This window comes from Scardinius erythrophthalmus, assembly GCF_964197995.2.
Source record: "Scardinius erythrophthalmus genome assembly, chromosome: 4".
NCBI lineage: Eukaryota > Metazoa > Chordata > Actinopteri > Cypriniformes > Leuciscidae > Scardinius > Scardinius erythrophthalmus.
The window spans coordinates 8,314,869-8,334,365 of record NC_138224.1 but is presented as its reverse complement, the minus strand read 5'-3'; the positions used below and the strand labels follow the sequence as shown (position 1 = coordinate 8,334,365).

General features: G+C 38.8%; 2 protein-coding genes across 2 annotated transcripts in view; both read right to left on the bottom strand.

Annotated features, from left to right (window-relative positions):
- Positions 1 to 2,991: 2,991 nt before the first annotated feature.
- wnt16 (wingless-type MMTV integration site family, member 16) lies at positions 2,992 to 7,926 on the bottom strand. The gene is made up of 4 exons (XM_081363008.1): positions 7,707 to 7,926; positions 7,317 to 7,543; positions 5,650 to 5,936; positions 2,992 to 4,051 (listed from the first exon to the last, which is right to left on the bottom strand). Exons 1-4 carry the CDS (start codon positions 7,796 to 7,798, stop codon positions 3,587 to 3,589), a joined length of 1,071 nt encoding a protein of 356 aa, XP_081219134.1. The 5' UTR covers positions 7,799 to 7,926; the 3' UTR covers positions 2,992 to 3,586.
- A 1,112-nt stretch (positions 7,927 to 9,038) lies between these two features.
- Positions 9,039 to 19,497, bottom strand: part of cped1 (cadherin-like and PC-esterase domain containing 1) — a 46,456-nt gene continuing 35,997 nt past the window's right edge. Inside the window, exons 15-21 of the mRNA XM_081364052.1 lie at positions 17,954 to 18,071; positions 16,686 to 16,822; positions 13,400 to 13,620; positions 12,694 to 12,795; positions 12,416 to 12,503; positions 12,175 to 12,321; positions 9,039 to 10,566 (exon numbers count right to left, since the gene is read on the bottom strand). Coding sequence (XP_081220178.1) covers positions 10,327 to 10,566; positions 12,175 to 12,321; positions 12,416 to 12,503; positions 12,694 to 12,795; positions 13,400 to 13,620; positions 16,686 to 16,822; positions 17,954 to 18,071 — 1,053 coding nt within the window. The 3' untranslated portion in view covers positions 9,039 to 10,326. The remainder of the gene's footprint in view (positions 10,567 to 12,174; positions 12,322 to 12,415; positions 12,504 to 12,693; positions 12,796 to 13,399; positions 13,621 to 16,685; positions 16,823 to 17,953; positions 18,072 to 19,497) is intronic.

Below are 19,497 nucleotides of genomic sequence, written 5' to 3'. Positions count from 1 at the left end.
AGAGTGCACAATGCCAGGTTTATTAGAAAGCTAAATTTGGGTTTTTAAGATATATGATACTTTACCATGTACAAACGTATTTTTGTTGTTGTTTCCAATTTCCTTGTGTTGTTTCAAACGCGAACGTTTGAAATAATCTGTAGGTTGTGTCAAAGGCGGCAATTTTGAACGTGTTTCTTTAGAAAGAGTAGCCACGCTCGTTCTGGCCGTGTTAAGGCGTGTTTCTTTAGTAGGCCTATATGTAGGCACATAATTTGTACTATGCTAAGGCGAACATTTTGAACGTGTAATATTTATATATTTTATAATTGCAAGTGCAATCCTGAAAACGTTTATCCACCGACCACCAATAATATTCGAGCATTTATTCAACAGCCCCGGGCTCGTGGTATAAATAGCGTATTATGTAAATTGCGACTTTCTCTTTTTTCACTCAACTTAAGAAGCCAGATGTGCGAACCGCATATGAGCACTTGAAGTCCGTTGTCTGAGAATATTTTGGAAAATTAAAATACCCAGGAGGCACCATCAGTTTGTAGGCTAAATGATGTTGGAAAAACATAAGCACCATCTGCGTGTGATGATACTGTGAGAATCGCCTGCTACTAAATTACCTCCTAAAAATATAAGCAAATGTAAAAGGCTACATTTTTACATGAATTTGAATGTAAAAATTGTCATAGGGCAACGTCATGTGTAGCTCCTTTACATGATTTGTAAAATAATAATGCAAAAGAGTTTTGCATGTTTTCATTAACTTTTTGCCTCATCTATTTAAGGCAGTATTCTGAACAAATCCAAAACAAAGTGAAATATATTTGAGTATAGCCTAAAGTTAACCAAGAGCGTGGGTGCTGAAATAATGATCTTCATCTCCCTCTTGTGGTCTTCTCTGGCAAGACTATGTGATCCACCAGATGGAGGCAGATACCATCATGTCACTGATGGATAGATCCATTGTGTTCATATTCCTCCCATACTTATACAAGACAAGAAAAGTTAACCCATTTCATATATGATCAGAATGACTTATGAATTGCTTTAAACAATCACTTCATAGCAGTATGGTGCGATACAGTAAGAAAAAAAGAAACAAAGAAAACATACAGAATGAATTAAGGCAGAGCAAGCACTAAAGGACGTGTGTAGAATCTTAACATTGACTACAGCAGTTGTTGTGGGAATTTTCGACATTCAAGCAACAGTTATTGGCAGGAAAACGGTGCCGCCAATCCAAAACCCCTCAGGCCTTAACCAACACAACCAGACACAGCCACGAGCCCCTACAGACTTCTGGGAAGGCGTATAGAGCATGGCACCACCCATAGAGCGTGCAGGAATGGGCCAGTGGAAAAAGCGTGACTCTTGGCTTCGGATGTAATGCTATGCTTGGATGGACATAACTGATCATTCACATATGAGACAAAAGATGACCGATGATCAGGAAGAGAGCAATGACCCCGGTCTCCACAGGGCAGCGTGGATCAAACTTACATCCAAAACATATTGTGCGTGTGTGCATGTGGTCGCACCACCCACTGTGTTGCTTTCAGTCTCTACTCAACAGCACACACAGAAAAAATTCAGACAAAAAATGTATTCATCTTACATTAAAGAAATGTAAAATATTGCATGGACATGCCTCAAAAACCTCTGGGGCTCAGCAAACGGTAAAAAGTTAAAAAGGCCAGAATAATTACATTAAAGTATACGGATATTCTTCAATTACTGATTATTACTGAATTTCATCGGCAGAAATATTTGTCTTTGTTTTAACAGTTGTGGAGCTGCTTTTTCCTCACCAAACTACACTTCCAGAACATTAAGAAACAGTTTCAGCTCATTAGCAATGGCGGAACAAACCCTGAAAAGGCAATATTGAAGAACAGCAGATTTGATTTGACGAATCATGATTTAACCATTAAACACATACTAAAAAGAATGAGAGGGGTGAAAGTCTGGCAGCCACCTGAGTTGTTGGCTACGTCAGAGAGAACAGATGCGTACACGTGGACTCCTTTCGTATGCATGATGTCTCTCTCCGGAATGGGTTGCCACCAAGTTTCCAGGGCTGAAAGGTCTCAGCGCTGCTCCTGAAAATGTACCTGGAGAGTTGCAGTGATTAATGCACGATTTCAATGGATGCTGTCTGTGATTGGTCAACGTGTTGCCCACAAAGCAAAGAATTCGTCGAAATTATGACAAGATTCGTAACTAGAACTTACAAAGAACAACGTGTTTTTTCTTGGAAAGAAGAATGGAGAGATTTTTACAGATATCAATAAATATGTTCTATGGGGAACATACTTTGTTAAAACGGTGTGTGAAAAGGCAACATTTCCAAAAGGGATTCATTTATTGGATGGAACTGGGTTGAAAGTCTTTGTGAGAATCACTGTAGAGAATAGTCTTAAGTGATTTTACAGTTTTTAAGAAAGCTTGATGCAACTTCCACTCAGCGGTAAATACAACCACATGAGAATGAACAAGAAGGCATTCAGAGTGAAATCACGAAATGCAACGTGAGCGAGATTTTCCACCGACTTTAATAGATTTGCCAGCATGTGCAAGAACTCACAGGAATTTTTCCTTCTGTCACTGGACAGAAGATCTCTGATATGTTCTGCGTATGCAGCCTTAAATTGTCACCGTCCCGTTGCTTGGAATGTGGCTACATAAAAGGGCCATTCGCATTAGCATTTAAGAGCCGTTTAAGAGAATGCAACCATGGTATTTGGCACAACTCTGTTACTTCTAGCAAAGCACTACTTTTTCAGAGATGTGTGTGTGGGATTACAGCTTAAGAGGAAACGAATGAGACGCAAACATCAGTCACAAGAAATAAGAACTAGAAAGACGACAACCATGATTTGTAATTTTTGGAATATTCATTTAAATTGTAAATCGATAAAGCTGCAAGTGCAGAACACCCCCGTTATCTACACTTTCGGGAATTATTCACGTTTATTTGTTTAGGAGGGAAGGGGCAGAAGGAGAAACATCAACAGTCACAAGCAAAAAGAATGTTCATGGTCTCTAAAAAACTAATTTTTTCAAACTCAAAAACGAGGTGTAATTGTAATCGCATATGTCGATTGTTCATAATTTAATATATACATTTAAATGCAGAAAACAAAGCTAAAATTGCAGAATACATCCTTTGGGAATTATTTATTAAGGGATTCTCATTTGGAACCTACATATCAAAAATATCCTGGCATATTATCTACATAATTCCCATTATAATTCATCATTAACTGAAGGAGCCCTCAATATAACCCCCCCAAAAAATCATCTATTTACACTTTTCTCTGCAGTTCAGTATTTCAGTTCCCTTTATGTTCCAGTTATATTCCACAGTCATTATATACAAAATGGCTTGATTCCCATTTGAAGCCCAAGAGTAACGCATGTGTACTTAAAGGGGATTATACCATTTCTCCCTGGTTTTCGCTGTGGATTGCTGGTTGCCATGGATATTTTGTCAACATACTTGTTTGGTAGGCCCAACGGCGAAAAGAAGGTCCACTTCCTCTCACAAGGCCTCGTCTCAGGAGATCTTTCCAACCCTCCCCAAGTAGTTGCTCTACTTGCAAGTGTGCATGTCGTTCATCGTCTCACAGCGCCGACACCGAACGTAACAGCACCAGACGAACTTACACTCGCAGCGCTCTACGTGTCGTACCACGTGTGTGTTGTAGCCCCGCCCACAGCACAGCAGGTTGCAGCCGTCCGGCCCGACTGAAGTTCTGTTACACCTGCGGCCCCTGGTCCCCGTCACGCCCAACCGTCGGTCCTCCAAGCAGTAATTTGGCGATTTGTTGAGGAATATTAACTCCTCTTTGGCGATAGGCATGTGGCGTTGGTCCTTGTCCTTACGTCGCATCTTACGTTTGGAACGCTCCACCACCTGAACGCTGGTCTCGTAGCGCTCCTTCAGGTAGGCACCCACACGCTCAAACGCGGCCATTGTGCGCCAACACGTCTTTACCGCACACGAACCCGACACGCCATGACAGCGGCAGTCTGTCAACATAGTTTTGGCCACCGCCTGTAGAGGAATAGGATACGGAGAGCATTATATATCTGATCGACAATAGAAAGAAGCTGAGATCAGGAGAGTAGCTTGTTTTTCTATGTAAGCACGCAGACATGTGAACTGATTCAATTTCAGCCTTCCAACAATTTATTTTGACAGACTTTCTGGACTTCAGGCAAAAACGCGGAACTAATGCAAATCTCCGGGAGAGTTAACCCTGGTTGACTATAAACCACATTTCCAAGGACTATATAATTTTTAAAGATGGAGATTTTATGTCCTTCCTTCCCTTCATGTTCTGCACCATGTAAGTGGAAGGAGTATTTTGTGAGCTGACGACTTTCATAAAATAGGAGCATTCGTTTGGGTGAAGGATTACAGGGGCCCTTCGCTGACTTGAGGGGAATTTTGTCTCGCTTGAACGCTCCTTGGTGGTTTCCAACCAGAGCTGTGGTTTAGGCTCTCCAAACACTTACAAGTGTTCTTCAGTCAAGGCTGTGGAATTCCGTGCAAATCATCAGCTTCTTAGATTAATCAAGAACATGTGGGGAGATGTAACTCTTTTGAACGATAAATTGCCAGAGCTGGAGCAGCCCATTACTATTTCTGTTCTTATTTGGATGTTTTGAAATAGTTTCTATTGTCAGTTAGAACAAGTCAAAGATTCATTTTGCTGGAGAAAACTGTCATATTTTAAATGGTAAATACAGTACATACAGACAGTATGCAAGTTTGTCGTCTTACATAAAACCTTGAGGTGATTGAGGAAACCTTGTGTTGGAACATCAATATTGAATTTTAGAAGTGATACAAGGCCGTTTATAAACGAGACTGTAAGAAGACCTTGAATGTTTTATGAATGTTGCAAGAATGCTGTCTGAGGGTGGACATTTCCTCCACTATCACACTTTTCATATTTTCTCCAATTAGAGTGAATTAGCATCTATATAGGGAAACACAGCCCTGAACTAAGAGAGCTCGCTAGGTCTTTTGCTGTCTTTTTGAAGCAGGCAAGCAAAGTCACATGTAATTTGATGCTTCAACTTGACATATGTCACTCAAAATGTGAATGGAATGGCAAGAAATTCTCTCAGTATGTCAATGAAGGGCAACCACCACGATTTTCTCCATGATTATCATTTGATGATAACTATATAAAGCAATGACATACGCTTCTGTAAAAGCTGCAAGTCAGTGTGATTTCAACGTAAAAATCTCAAAAGAGATCAAAGAAGTCCCGATGGAAACCGAAATTACGGCAAAAGCAACGACCACACACTCCCATGAGGCAGTGAATTGATTACATCATTTGCAATACTTTTGGGATTTTAGTTTATGCCTTCATAAAAGACAATAAGTACAAAGTCTTGTACCTTTGTCGATTTGTTAAATTAATATAAATTTTTGTTACAAATAAAGTTTGGAATGTTATTATTTCTCTCAGGATTGGTTTGTTTAAGTCCATGACTTCTTATTAAAGCCTTTTAAAGCCTATTAAAGTATATTTTGAGATCTCTAAGGAGAATATTAAGGGAAAAAATAAGCGAGCAGTCACTGTTGTGCAACTAGTGAACAATGCACAATAAAAAGGTTAGTTCTGTGTCACCCACCTGTCTCCCAGCCTCGCTGTTATGCTGGTTCATAGTGAGAAGGGCGTCCTCACCACGGGCTGATGTGTTCTTTACCGCATTTTCGATGAAGCGGCGGCTGAACAAAGTCCCGAAGGCGATGTCATCGGAGCACCCGCCCCAGTGCCAGCCCTCTGTAGGCGAACCGCTCCCCAACAGGCTCGTATCACACGAACACTCTGTCATGTTTCCTGCACTGCAAGAGCGAGTGACTGCGTGAACCAGCCCGGCAGCCATTACCGAGTAGATAAATGCTGTCTCTTTTGTCCCTTAAAAAAAAAAGAAGAGAGAATGTAAGCAAGATGCCGATCTAGTACTTACAAATGTTGAAACAACCAGAAAATATGGGAATGTGAGATACCCAACAGGACATTTGTGAAAAGGATCTCAGTGCAGCAGTATCAGAGCAGAGGACTCTGGGAATGTTACTTACATTCATTCAGAGAAACACTGATTTCCCACTATAAGAATGAGCAAAAATGTTTGGCTTAAGTTTTTATTTTTTATTGTGAGAGCAGATGATGCTATAAAAATTCTGGGTTACACTATATTTAAGGTGTCCTTGTTAGAATGCAATTATACATTTAGGGTTTGGTTTAGGGTAAGCTGCACGTAATTATGCAAAATTTACAGTTAACTAGCCTACATGTGTAACAAGGACACTAAAATAAAATGTAACCAAATTCTGAACAGCCTTTTGAAAAGATGTGTTTTTTAAAGTCACTATTTTGCACATAAAGTAAATATCTCTGATATACATTTCATGGATGGATTGTGTTTAAAAGGTATTTGCTTGGATTTGAACTACTGTGTGACAGAAACTTGGGGTAAATCTTATATGAATTCACAAAAATCAAGAAACACATTCTAGCATGTCAGTTCGACTCTTTGTTTTGTAATCATTCTAATCCTGTATGCATTAAATTCAGGGCCAGCTGAAGACCATAGTAAATTTAGTAAAGAGATTGTTAAGCTAAAACAGATGTGGGTTCACAGCTGTTTCCTAAATAAAATCTCTGATCAACACATGAATCAGCATTTCAAATCAATCATTAAGTGGTCAAACATAGGATTGACAGTCAATTAAAAACATTCAGATGCTTTAAACAATTACAAAGCAATAATCTCTCATTATATGACAGAAACTTGTTTTTCTTATGTCAATTGAAGATACTGATTTTTTTTGTTGAAGTGTCCAGTAACCACATATATGCATAACGTATCTTAAATTATATTTTTTTCTGCTTTTAGACATAATTTTATCATTGACATCTGAAGGTGAATAACCTGCTTACGAGACTAATATTGAAATAAATAATATACTAGAAATACAGTGATCATCAAGCGTTTAAAGTTTGACGATATTTCAACATTTTTCAATGTATCAATCGTTATATCGATGTAATGCTTTTTATGAATGTTTTTAATATAAATGTTCATTCCCACTTTTTTTAAATGTAAAAAAAAAATCCCTCTCTGTCCCCCTAAGTTTTAGTAGGCCCATTATCGAGATTTTATTTTTATTTTTTTAGATGTGATGGTCAAAATTGATATTATTTACTTTCATTGATAAAGTTAACTGCATATAGTTACAAAAAATTAATGGACATTCAAATTAAATCTATTTCAATGTGACATTGCATGCATACCACTGGTGAGCTCGTAGCCGAACACGTTCGGGTCCCGTCGGGTCGAGCAGTTCCAGCGTTCGTGTTTGAACTGCGTTTGGCACTCGGTGATGCCCAGGCGCGCGCCCTCTTTAACGCTCGGTAGAAGGTGCGGTTTGCGCGCGCACAGCTCCTTCTGCTTGTGCGACAGGGGCAAATGCGCGCAACCCAACTTCTCGGGCACTCCTACAGATGTGATGCCCAACCACCTGTGATGCGGAGCAGTGTGACACAAAGATCAGAAGCGGTTCTCCTCTCCTGTCGGCCTGGATTGAAATGCCATAACCAGGCCCGAGGAAAAGGAGACAATTTTCAAACATTTTATTCAAACATTATTTGACAGCAAAAACGACACAGCACTTATTTACTTACATCCAACTCCCTTGAGAGCACAGAGGGCAAACTGAGAGCCATATAATGAATAAATGGTAAATTGCATGTATTCCACAACCGGTTTTATCCATGTCCACTTCATTTAACAAGTCCCGAACTGAACGTTAGGACAAAGACGACTCATACCGGTCCACTACATCTAATATCTAGCGTATGTAATCCACAAACGGTGCTTTAAAATTCACAAGTCTCCTTTCATGTATCCATGAAGTCGCAGGTACGAAAAAAAAACATCTAACCACCAAGAAGTCACCTTCGCCATCACTGCGAACTCAAATAGACACAAACAGTTATATACTGCTGTTGGAAAGCGCGCAACTAAACACTCTCATGTGCAGCGCTCCCACATCGTGATTGGTTGGAAAGCTTCATTAATATTCAGAAGGTACGACCGTTGTCAACACTGATTGGACAAAGCGATGTTGGCTTGGAGCTCTGTGAGAGAGCAAAGCGAGAAAGAATCAAGTACACTCGGGTTTTTGTGAGATTCAAAGGACTGTGTTAAGAATAAAAAGGACTTTAGTATTTAACTGAGCATATTTAACATATACTTAAAAAAAAAAAAAAAAAAAAAAGGTAGAACAGCAGAAACGCTGACGCTTATACAGGGTAAAACCATTTAAAATAAAAATTGTTGAGATTTAATAACTGCCCACAGCGTTCAGATAATATAATAACTTTCAAAAGTGTCGACTATTATAAAATAACTTCAGTAAATTAATCATTTAAATCTATATTTTATTATTAGTGAAACTTATACATACATATAAACGTTAAAGTGGATCTTCCCAAATGGGGGAACTAAGGATTTCGATTTTGCTTAAAAACATAAATAACTAAAACGACGAGCACAGAGTATATTAGCTACTTTGACGTGCTACTTTGTTTTCACCCATAGTTATTGATAATCAACTTTAATGATGATTTCTAATATATTAGTCGAAACCACCATACATTCCTGATTTGGAGTCGATTAAGCGGGACTTACGTCTTTTATGGGGGTAGAAAAAAAGTTGGGAAAAACTGCCTTAGATAATCAATAATAAAAAAAACATGAGTCTAAAGAAAAAGTTGATATGTAATTATATCATAAAAAGGACTATGATAATGCTATAAAAAGGCTTTTTGAATACATTTTAATAAAAAGGGATCTTTTTCAGCAAAAGTTTTATGTTTGCATGAACTATGTATACACGTGTGAAATTATTTTTTTGCTAAAATAGCCTATGGCCTAAATGGTAGAATCAAATTAAATATAATAATAATAATAAGAAGAAAAGCATTTGATAAATTCAAGAACCAATTTGTTTTAAATTATGAAAATATACATTTTTAATTGTTTTTGATGTTAAGTTACAATTCATGTTGACTGTTGGAATTACACATTTCATGTAGGTTACAACCAGACAGATACCTTGGCACAGCCCTTTATAAACATTCAAAACATATGTAATAAATTGACCCTAAAACTCATGTCAATAAGAGAGTAATCACGCGCTGCGGAATCTTTACGTGTCACCTCATGCGGGTTCATTTATACTTCAAGTAACTGGTGGGAAGATAAGTTATTTTATGAGATATTTCAAACTTCCGGCACCACTTCCTGTTTAACGTAAATTATGGACAACTGAAACATCATGCATTCCTGCAATTTAGAGTAAATCCAGCAACAATATAAAAATTCTTACCATCAAAAAAGTATAAATAACCTCTTCTTTGTAAACAGCATTTATAACATTTTACACAGATTATTATTAAAGGCACTAGAAAACACTGGTAGAAAAATAAATGTAGAAATAGAAAATAAACATAGAAATATGTGTGAGGAACATAAGACAGTAATACTACAACATAAAATATACTTCATAAGACCTTTGGCATAGAACATACTTCATAAATACTTGATGAACCTGGCATGTGAAGGAAAGGGGGTGTAAAGCTAGACTTCAAAACATTGCCCGAGCTTCCATAAAAGTGACAATGTGAGGCAGGGTGACATCAAAGGCACTCCATAGCAGCTGCAAAACGTTCCCAAAACATATTGGGAACATTTCAGCCCATGGATCAGCAGTAGCAGGGTTGTGGGAATGTTGCATGAGCGTTGTAGGAAAGTTTTTGAAAGGCTGTTTGAAGACTGTCTTCACAGTTTTTTCATCAGCATTGCACTGCAGCCACTGCCTGCCCTTAAGCCACAGCTGCCAAAGTCATTTGACAGGGCTTCAGGGGGTCTCATTGAACCCTCCACACCCCTTTTCCATCTGGATCGCTCTACACAGAAACACACATGCACAAACAGACACCTACTGTACCTAACTCGCCCTCCAATTTACCACTTTGATACAGCATATGGTTTAGTAGATTTAGACCAGTGGTTCTCAAAGTGTGGGGCGCGCCCCCCAGGGATTTTTTTAAAGGTTTAAGGTTTACGACGAAAAAGTTTGAGAACCACTGATTTAGACCAAACGGTGTGCACAGTTTAGCCCTTTCTCAACACATTGAGCACACACACACACATACATACATACATAGCTCATTCAGACACACACACACCTGAACAACAAGCACAGGTTAGCGTCACCAGCCGCTAAATGTCTTTTTGTCACTGTTGGCGAATGGTCCCGTTGACGGCGTGATTCACACATATCCTGCTGAGGAGGATCTCCGAGTACACCGCGTTCACTGGTCCCTTTACGTGGTAGGACACGTCAGGTGGAGACGATGGATCCTCGTGCTGCTGAAGCCCCGTTTGCTCGTTGGCCGGGTTCCCACTTTCTCCACCAAGCTTCAAGATCTTCAAATTTCTTTGGGAAGCAGCAGTTGGAAAGGGAAGCTTATAGACCTGCAAACAAAGTAAAATGATCTTCAAAGACATTTCTTAGTCAATCTGATTTCTTTAGAATCATCTGAGCTAATTGATGATATAGGGGTTTTCAAACCTGTCCCTGTCCCGGAGCACTGCACATTTTGTACGTCTCCCTTATCTACACCCAATTCAGGTCTTGCGAACAACAATCAAATTAAAAATGGAGAAATATAAAAGTATTCATTTAAAGTTGCTGAATATATCTACAGAAAAAATAGCCTGGTTATACTCCCTGATTGGTGGGATTTTCCTTATGGACAATGTAGTTTTCCCCCACAAATTCAGCTGTTAATCAATTATTTAAAAAATAAGTTGAAACAATGCGGGTTGATGGCTTCAACAAAAGCATATAGCATTGGTTAACAACTTTGAAGCTCACATTAGATCTGTCTTTAATGGTTCATAAGTTACTGTTAAAAATCTATTTCCTAATGGAGAAAATGGACAGTTTTTACTTCCAGAACCCGAATGTTGCACCCAATACACTGGGAATGAGAGATTTTGATCATGTAAGCAAATAACCTATCTGCGTGTGGCTCCGTTCTCTGACATGGGACACATTTTTTAAATCAGGAATCTAGTCTTTATCCCCTTTCAGTTTTATATCCTCTTTAAATGGCCAATTCTTATTAGCTCCCTGCTCTACAAAATACTTAACAGTTAAGAACTTGTTTCCTCTGAGTACTAAATAAAAAAAAATAAAAAAATAAAAAACCAAACAACGGCTCCTTTAAAACTTAAGCAAAAGACCCTTATGTGTCGTTAAGTTTGTCTGGTCTAAATCTGCTGGCCTGTTGTCAGATGTGGCCGCTCTACAGTGATATCAGTCCCATATGTGAGCAGATTTGGTGTTTCTACCACCACTTCACACACTTAGTGAGCTAATACATCTGTTCCCAACCTGCTCTTTATTGGCTAATAAAAACCTGCCTAATTGCTAATTACTCATTAACTGATCCGCAAATCACATTTAGGGTGAAGTAAAAAAAGGAATGGCTTCTCTTGTAAAAGATTTATGGGACTGGAAGGCTGGAAAACTGTTTCTAGAAGGATCTGGGAGTGCGATTGGTAGAATTGTTTCATTCACACACATGTATGTGTGGATCTAAAAAACACAATGTCAATTAGATGTGCCTTCTGCGCAGTGAATTACATCCATAATAATATAAATACAGATACAAATTTACAGAATTAGCACAGAGACCCTGGTTCAACAACATGGTTATTAAAATAAGTTATGTTATTTTGGCTTTAAATTAATAGAAGTGTTTATGCGAGGCAGGTCTTTAATCAGCATAACTGGACTTTTATTCATTTTAAATCATTGTATCACACTTTTTACTGTAGTACAGAATTACTATTGAACAGTTTGGGGCCTGTAAGATTGTGTAATCAGTGTCCATTGATCCTTGAAAAGATTATTAGTGATTAGAAAGAACAGCACTTCAAAAGAACAGCATTTATTTGAAAAAAATATATTTTGTAATATTATAAATGCATCCTTTTATGAGTTCTCGGTTTATAAAAATATTCATTTCTACCACAAACTTTTGAACGGTAGTGTTAATCTCTTTTTTCCTTTACCTCATGAAAATGGCAGGCGCATCGTCCCTGCAGGAACTCCTTATAACGACCCATAGTGATGCTGAGAGTGTCAATGACCTCAAATCCAAGATGCTTGGCACTTTCCAGAATATTCTTGTTCACATTATAGAGTTCTTGCACTCCATTCTAGAACCAATGAATGAAGATGATAAAGAATGTCAATAAATGAATGAATACAGACCAGATCCAAGGACCTCTCATGGTCTCCAGTGGTCCTTACCAGTGGAAGGGAGCGAATACCATCCACAGGCAGATGGAAACCCATTCCTAAAGACTTCACCACCACCATGATGTTCTCAAGACCCTCCCTTGGAGATAAATTAGAGATACGATGTTAAGTATTAAAAGCCACACAGTCAGATTGGTAGTAAACCACACAAAGCAAAACCAGCAACCTTAAAAAGGAACAAAAGTATTTGCCATTGGAACTTTGTTAATTAAAATGTGGTCAACTCAAGCTAATAATGAACAGGCTGTGGCATTTGGATACATGTTTACCTCTGTAAAACCTGTTGAATGGTCCTCAAATGGTTCAGGTTCAGCCACTGCACCCCTCCAGCGACCAGCACTGTCTGAGGTGAGTTCTCCAGGGGTTGTGACCTGTCCCAATGGAAGTGGTTTTAAAGAAGAGGTTAAAGATCAACACCCCGTCCTGAAAACATAACCAACGATCCATGCCATTGATGCCAAGAACTGACCCACAATTCCAAGTAAAAAAAATAAAAATGTATTCAAACTGCAAACTGTTTCGTTTTCCACCACTAAAACAAAAATCGAAATCCTGCTTATTAATTTCATTTTGCAAAAACAAAAAGTGTCAGATCATTCAAGCGGCTCCCAAAACACGTCCCTAACAGATGCACACTAAAACACACTCAAACACAAACACAATCACATCTGTGCTGCATATCCCACCCTTCTGCCCACATCAGTAGCTGTGTGAGATCAACAGCGCGCTGAGCCAGCAGCGGTTACCGTTCCTGCTGAGATACTCTGATCTGACACACAGACTGCCAACCACATACAGCCCACATCCCACCATCAAACACGCTGCCAAAGTCATTCAGTGTGTTAACAAGGCCTTTACCACCGACACCAAACCCTCACATTCACAGCTTAATGGGTGCAATCCACAGCCACATGGAGCCACAGCCACAGCCACAAACGTCCTCCAGCGTGCACGTACACACACACACACACACACCTTTCTAGAAGTTGCTGCAGAGCTCTTTGGAAGGTGGGTCTCTGGGACTTTGGCAGCCAGAATTGTGGGTAGTAGGAGTAGCTGACGATAGTTCGGCCCTGGTTCAGGTTGTGGTAGACGATGGTGTCGTGGGCCTTGTCCCAGTCCTCCAGCGTGGTGTTCACCCTTTCCATCAGGTAGTACATCATCCCTCGATTGGTGGAGTCACCGATAAACAGGACCTGGGTGAAAACATGCACATACCTCAGATGTTGTAAGACATGGACTGACTTCTTAAACCTAGATCTTGTCAAGTCAAAAAATAGACTGCACAATACACACAATCCTCCAAGTCAGTCTTTATGTGTTTTACTATGCATCTTCTTTTACAACAGATCTTTCCAAAAGGTTTTCAAAACATGATAGCGGGGTTACCCAATTATTATTCTGCTGGTCATGTGATCTCAACATGGCTGCCTCCAAGAGGGGTCCAGTGTTGGGTAAGTTACTCTAAAAAAGTAATTAATTACTAGCTACTAATTGAATATTCAACAATGCAATTTGATTACTGTAAATTAGTCTCTCTAAAAGTCTCTTTATTAGTCTAGTATCTCTCTTTTTTATGCTATGACTGAGTGTGTATACTGTGTGTGTTTATGTATGCTGCTAATGCTGTTGTATGTTCTTATAACTAGCACTAGCACTTAAATTATATTTTTATAGACTCAATGAATGATGCACTGACTGGAGAGCACTTTAAATTTGGTTGTACCTGTGACAATGACAATAATGACATATTCTATTCTATTTTATTCTAAAAAGTATTGCATTAAATTACAGTAATTAATTACACCCAACACTGGGCCCACTCCTGTGTAAAATAAAACCGCTTTTTCTAAGCCACTAATTTTAGTCTCTTTATCTCATGTGAGGATTTATGTTTCCAAAATACTACTAACTTATTTTTCAGGAAGCTTCTAGTATAAGTACTTCCAGTATATTTGTGTAATGAATACGGCATATTTATAGTATTAGACTGGTATAAATCTTACCAATTCAAAAACTGATTTTTTTATTTTATTTAAATCACTGAAAGAAAGGTAAAAAAAGGAATAATGCTAAATTAAAAAAATATATATTATTTAATGAATGCTAAATGAATCGGCTTACATAATTACGATTATTAAAATGATTAAAAAGTCCCTTATGAGCACCAGACAGCAGTCAACCAACTCAAATGCAAGGAAGTGAATAAATAATGTCATTATAAGGGTAATAATTACAATATGCTCTGCTGAGCATCACAGTCGCCACGAAGCACTTCAAAAGAGTCTGATAAGCTTGGATGTTCGTCTGTGTGTGCGCTTCTGGAGTGAAGTTGGCAGGAATGCCAGTCTAAATCACAAGATCTCAGGGAGCGGGCATTGGAGACTTGCTTACAAGATTAAGGACAAATACTTTCAGCAAGAAGTCAAAAGTTGCACTCATGTTGTTCCAAACCTGTATTCTATATTTTTTCCCCAGTGGAATACAAAATAAGTTGTTGTTTTTTTCACTTGTGGCATACAACAACAGTTCATACCAGAGGCTGTAAATAAATGTATTTTGTACAGGAAAATGAATAGCATACAAATTTGAAATGACACTCAAAACGAAGCACAGGGCTGCCTTGAGACTGCAGAAAAAGAAAGAAATTCATGAGTATAACTCTAGTCCTTGACAATCTAAAGCTCTTTTATTTGAAACAATCTTTTCTGAAGAGTCACTGTTTTCCTGTTGGAAGGGCTCGCAGTCAGAAGGTTGTGGTTTGTCTGTATAGCGAGAGCTTGGGCCCTTGTGTAATGTGGCTATTTTTTGTGTCAGATCTGATCTTGTGAGTCTTATATCGAGAAAAGTGGAAAGAGTCATGCTGTCAAGATGAGCGCTGAGGGAGTGTTTGAAAGGGGAACAGACTGTAGGTTTGGCACACGGCCCTGAAAACCTCTGCTGGGCTTTAGGCAATAATTTAAAAACAACCCAAAACACAGGAGGTGAGCAGATCACATTAAGCTAAAAAATTAAAAATTAAAATTAAAATAAAATGGACAACACAAGAGAGTATGGTTTTCTTTCTCAGAAACCTTTTCCCTCTTCTTTCTGAGGAATTTACAGCATACTTATACGCACATATTTAAAAGCAGCAGTGTAATTGAATCATGCGGCTGATGTGAGCTCAGCACCTGCTGTTAGTCTCTGATAAACAGCTGCTCAATGGAACTTCAATGCTATTTGCCTTCCACATTAATTTATTCTTCAGTACGGTATATACACACATATGGCAAAGCTGTCAGTTGCAGAAGAACCAGTGAAATGTATTTTAACATCAAGGAAGAGAGCAATTTCAAACAGTTTATTTAAACTGAGTACTGTAAACACTTTTTTGACAAATTTTCACAAATGAAACATCATTTCCATTAACGAGTCATTCAAATATTGTCCCGTTTACACCAACAACGATAACTATAACAATAACTATATTAGCATCCATTTCTGTGGATGATACCATTCTGTTTATTCTAAGCGCATGCTTGTCTGCCACTTTAAATGCTTGAGCTCGTTATAGCAGGATGGATTCTGATTGGCTGTCAATGTTTTTATTGTTCATCCGCTAGATAAAATCATTCTAAAAGTGATTCCAACAATATTGTTTATTTGTGGTGTTATCGTTATAGCCGTGGTGTGAATTATGCTATTCTTTAATACTGAGAACGATATTTAGAACTGTATATTTATCGTTATTTTTATAGTTATCATCCTTGGTGGTGTGAATGGGCCTTTACACTACCGTTTTTTTTTTTTTAAGAAATTGTTAAATTATCAAAAATGACTGTAAAGACATTTATAATTTTAGAAACGATTTCTATTTCAAATAAATGCTGTTCATTTAAACTTTTTTTCGTCCTGGAAAAGAATCCTGAAAAAAATGTATCATGGTTTCCACAGAAATATTCGTTTTCCACATGGATAATAATAAGAAATGTTTATTGAGCAGCAAATCAGCATATTAGAATGATTTCTGAAGGATCATGTGACATTGAAGACTGGAGTAATGATGCTGAAAATTCAGCGTTGCCATCACAGAAATACATTATATTTTCAATTATATTAAAACAGAAAACAGTCATTTTAAATTGTAATAATATTTCACAATATTACTGTATTATCATCAAATAAATGTAACATTGGTGAGAATAAGAGACTTCTTTCAAACACATACACACCCCCACACACTCACACACAAATCTGTTTTTGGTTCCTGGTTCCTCACCTTCCGGTCCATCATGCAGGTTTGCAGCTGAGGTTGGTCCAGTAAGGGGTGATAACATCTGTCGGGTTGCCAGGCAACCTCTCTCCAATCACAAGTCCTGTTATCTGAGCAGCTCAGGCAAGGGACGACCCAACGACCTGACAGAGATGTAAAAAATTCTTTAAAGTGCACTATACTAAATTTCTATGACAACATCTACTCAATTTACAGTGTTCGCATGTGATTCACAGTGGAGTGAATCTCTGGGAAGTTTTAAGTCTTCTACAGCTGTATATCAAAAGTTGACCATAAAATGCTGAGTTAGGTGGGAAACTTTGCAGCTAGACATGATTACTTCATTGTGCCGGTTATATAAATCACATATTTTTCTCTTTAATTGCTCTTTTTCGTTGGACCTTTTATCCATAAAATGTATTTAGCGCGCATAATTTCATTGTAATTTATTTGGAGATTACGGTTGCATTCTGTATTGTTGTGCATTTAATAAATACACCTTGATTTAACTTCAGTGTGCAAATTAATTTCAGAAAAAGTGATTTGAAAACTTTATTGTTTCAGATTTTCGAGTTTCAGAAGGAAATGTAATTAGATGGGTTCTCACACACAAACAAAGTTTATAACTCCATCTCGAACAGTTAGTGAAAGTAGTTCCCCGCTGTCTTTGATGCACTACCCTGCTGAGGACGGCCTTTTTACTTTTATAGCACTGACTGAAAACCTCCTCTGAACTCTAACCTGGTGGCTTTACATCTAAAAGGCCTAGCAGCTGAACATACACTCACTGAGTGAAGCGAAACCTGCAGACGGACAGCTCACTCAAAAAACCTGTGTGAAATGATTATTTTCCCCCATAAAGTCATCAGTGAGGCCCTAACCTTATAATTGAGCAATGATTCAACTCAAGCAATGAATCACATTATCACACTGTAAAAGCAGACATAAATTACAAAACTGAGTTCACTAGCAAACTTTTCCCATCCTCGAGTGGAGCGGCTAATAAACCGTGAATCTCGTACTTATATGGCCAAACGCACGATTAACTACTTTGCAGCTGAAATGTGGTTTTAGGGCCAACACTGTCATTCAGAGGAAAAATAGGTGGAAAATGAATCATCTGTCGACAAAACAGACAATCTGCGACCGGTGTGACTTTTTGAGTTACTACCTTATAGGTAAAAAACAGGACTGTAAATCTTACAGCAAGTTTCTGATTCAAATTTCAGATACTTTACTACAAGCCCAATGTTCAAAACCTGGAAGAAACCTACCAGGTTCATCTCCTGTGAGGCAAGGCCGAGGCGAGACCTGGGCCTCTCCTGACGATCTCGACCCTGGAATGGGCTCCAAACCGCAGGGCTGATCTGGGATGACCACCAGGCCACAGTCCTGCAGAAATACAGTGGAAAAAGAAAGAGAAACAGGTGAGTTTTGAGTCTGGAAAGATATTCTGAGATGCTGGTTGCACTCCTGTGTTAAAAATGTAAGCACTCAAGACAATAAAATCGCCCTTTGATGGATAAAGATTGAGTTGTTTTGAAGTTTCCATAGCCTTCTTCACCCTAGCTTTCCCTTTCGCTTTCATGTGTCTGCATACACAAGGTTCTTCATGGACAAATTAAAGCAGGCGCGCCGCCTGACGCCTGCCCTGCGGCCTTGCCCCTTGTTATGGGTCAAGGGTCGAACAAACCAAACAGGCTAAATGACAGCAGCGAGCCTGCTCCGCCGACCCCTGAAGTCCCTTACGGGAGCCATCGGGTCTGGCTCCACTTCAGAAGACCGGCTCTCTGTTGACTCTTTTGCTTGCCCCCTTCCTTAACACTTTGCACAGGGGCTTCTCGAGGCCACGTAACATTCACCAAGTTCCTGCCGCTGTTCTCGACAAAGTGCCACAAGACAACTTAACAGGGATTTTCTTGTTCGTACCTGCACACAGTGCGTGCGTGCAAACACGAGCGGGCTTTTGATTCTGAGCAGCCCAGCATAAATCAGAAGGCTCATCCGAGCCTGGCGGAAACCATCTAGCGCTTTATGCATCAGAGCCGGCGAAAATTTAGCATCCCTCCGGAAAGGAAAATGCGTGTAATTAATTCACATTCGGAGGGCAAAGAAACCATGAAAGAACAAAAACCCTTCATTTTATCTCTCTCATCTGTCATTTTTCCATTCCCTGGAGAAGAAAATGATGGACTAAAGAGTTTCTTCCAAGGTCAGGTACTCTCAGGATTTTACAGTGATGGTTTAACAGGGGAGTCAGTGGGTGAATCCTTCTGCCTTCATATCACCAGAGAATAATGAATCAAGAGCACCTGGTTAATAACGATTTCACAAAACCAGAATGAATGAGAGGAACATGAGGAACTGGGGAGTAGAATAAAAAATGAGAACAGTTTAAGGTTGATGAAAGGGAATTTGACAGTATTTATTCATTCTCTTAAGTCATTTTACAGGTTCTGTGAAACTCATTGGTGATATTTCATACTCAGAGACTCCTAACTCTTCGAATTAAAATTTATGTGCACCATTTATGTTACAGATATAAATTATACTTCAAATGTAGGGATGTAAGTGGTATTGCTATATAATTTTGCCATGTATGCGCTGCATGTGTGCATGTTTTCAGGGAGTGTGTGAACATTTAAGCTTGAAAGCTTTACTGAACCATTAGTGTTGGTTACAAAGTGAAGAGAGACGAACAGAAACGGCAGTGTAATCTCCGCTGATCAAAGTGAATAACCCGCGCTGATAGAAAAGCCAGGATTATTGCCGCAAATCACATCCTACTCTCAGCGACCAACAAGGTCAAGTCTCTGTG

Coding starts and splice junctions, on each gene's coding strand:
- wnt16 (XM_081363008.1), bottom strand. CDS start 7,798: ATGGATAAAACCGGTTGTGGAATACATGCAATTTACCATTTATTCATT. Junction 7,544..7,706: donor TGCTCTCAAGGGAGTTGGAT/GTAAGTAAATAA, acceptor TCCGCATCACAG/GTGGTTGGGCATCACATCTG. Junction 5,937..7,316: donor CGGCTACGAGCTCACCAGTG/GTATGCATGCAA, acceptor TTTTTTTTTAAG/GGACAAAAGAGACAGCATTT.